General features: G+C 59.6%; 1 protein-coding gene across 1 annotated transcript in view; it reads right to left on the bottom strand.

Annotated features, from left to right (window-relative positions):
* The window catches only part of FAM83E (family with sequence similarity 83 member E), an 11508-nt gene that overhangs the window by 4141 nt on the left and 6674 nt on the right, over window positions 1–693 (bottom strand). The window contains exon 4 of the mRNA XM_021707828.1: window positions 18–165. Coding sequence (XP_021563503.1) covers window positions 18–165 — 148 coding nt within the window. The remainder of the gene's footprint in view (window positions 1–17; window positions 166–693) is intronic.

Raw genomic sequence — 693 nt, 5'->3', positions numbered from 1 at the left:
TGTAGTCCCCCTGGGACGCTGGCCGAGGGGCCCTGGGTGGGCGCCGGTGGGAGTGGCCAGGAGGCCGCGTACAGTGTCCGGAACTCGAGGCCAAAGGCGTCCGCAATCTCCCCGGTCAGCAGGGTGACCAGGCCTCGGTGCAGGCGTGCGTCGCTCCACGTGAAGCTGGGGGCCGTGGAAGGAGGGGGATGTCAGGGTCTCCACAAAGGCCCTGAGGCCCCCCTGGCCCCATTCCCCGGCCCTCAGCCAGGTCAAAGCATAGGCCGTATGACCTCAGGCAAGTCCTGACCTCTCAGGCCTCAGTTTCCCCCTCTGTGGAATGGGAGCAATTAGGTGAAGTATCCCCCCGGGAGGGTTGATGTGAGGACAACATGAGATAAGACACCTGCTGGGTCCACACCCCAGTGCCTCAGTTTCCTCCTCTTGAAAGAGACAGGATTAGTTTCCTGACACCCACAGGGACTGTTTTAAGACTCGATAGCCAGCCGGGCACTGTGGCTCATGCCTGTCATCCCAGCACTTTGGGAGGCAGAGGTGAGAGGATTGCCTGAGTCCAGGGATTCAAGACCATCCTACGACTTGGTGAGACCTCGTTTCTACAATAAATCAAAAAATTAGCCGGGCATGGTGGTGCGTGCCTGTAGTTCCAGCTACTTGGAAGACTGAAGCGGAAGGATCACCTGAGTCCAGCAG

This window comes from Carlito syrichta, unplaced genomic scaffold (genome assembly GCF_000164805.1).
Source record: "Carlito syrichta isolate Samal-C Ts95f unplaced genomic scaffold, Tarsius_syrichta-2.0.1 Scaffold126461, whole genome shotgun sequence".
Taxonomy (NCBI): Eukaryota; Metazoa; Chordata; class Mammalia; order Primates; family Tarsiidae; genus Carlito; species Carlito syrichta.
This window is presented reverse-complemented; position numbering and strand designations above follow the sequence as displayed.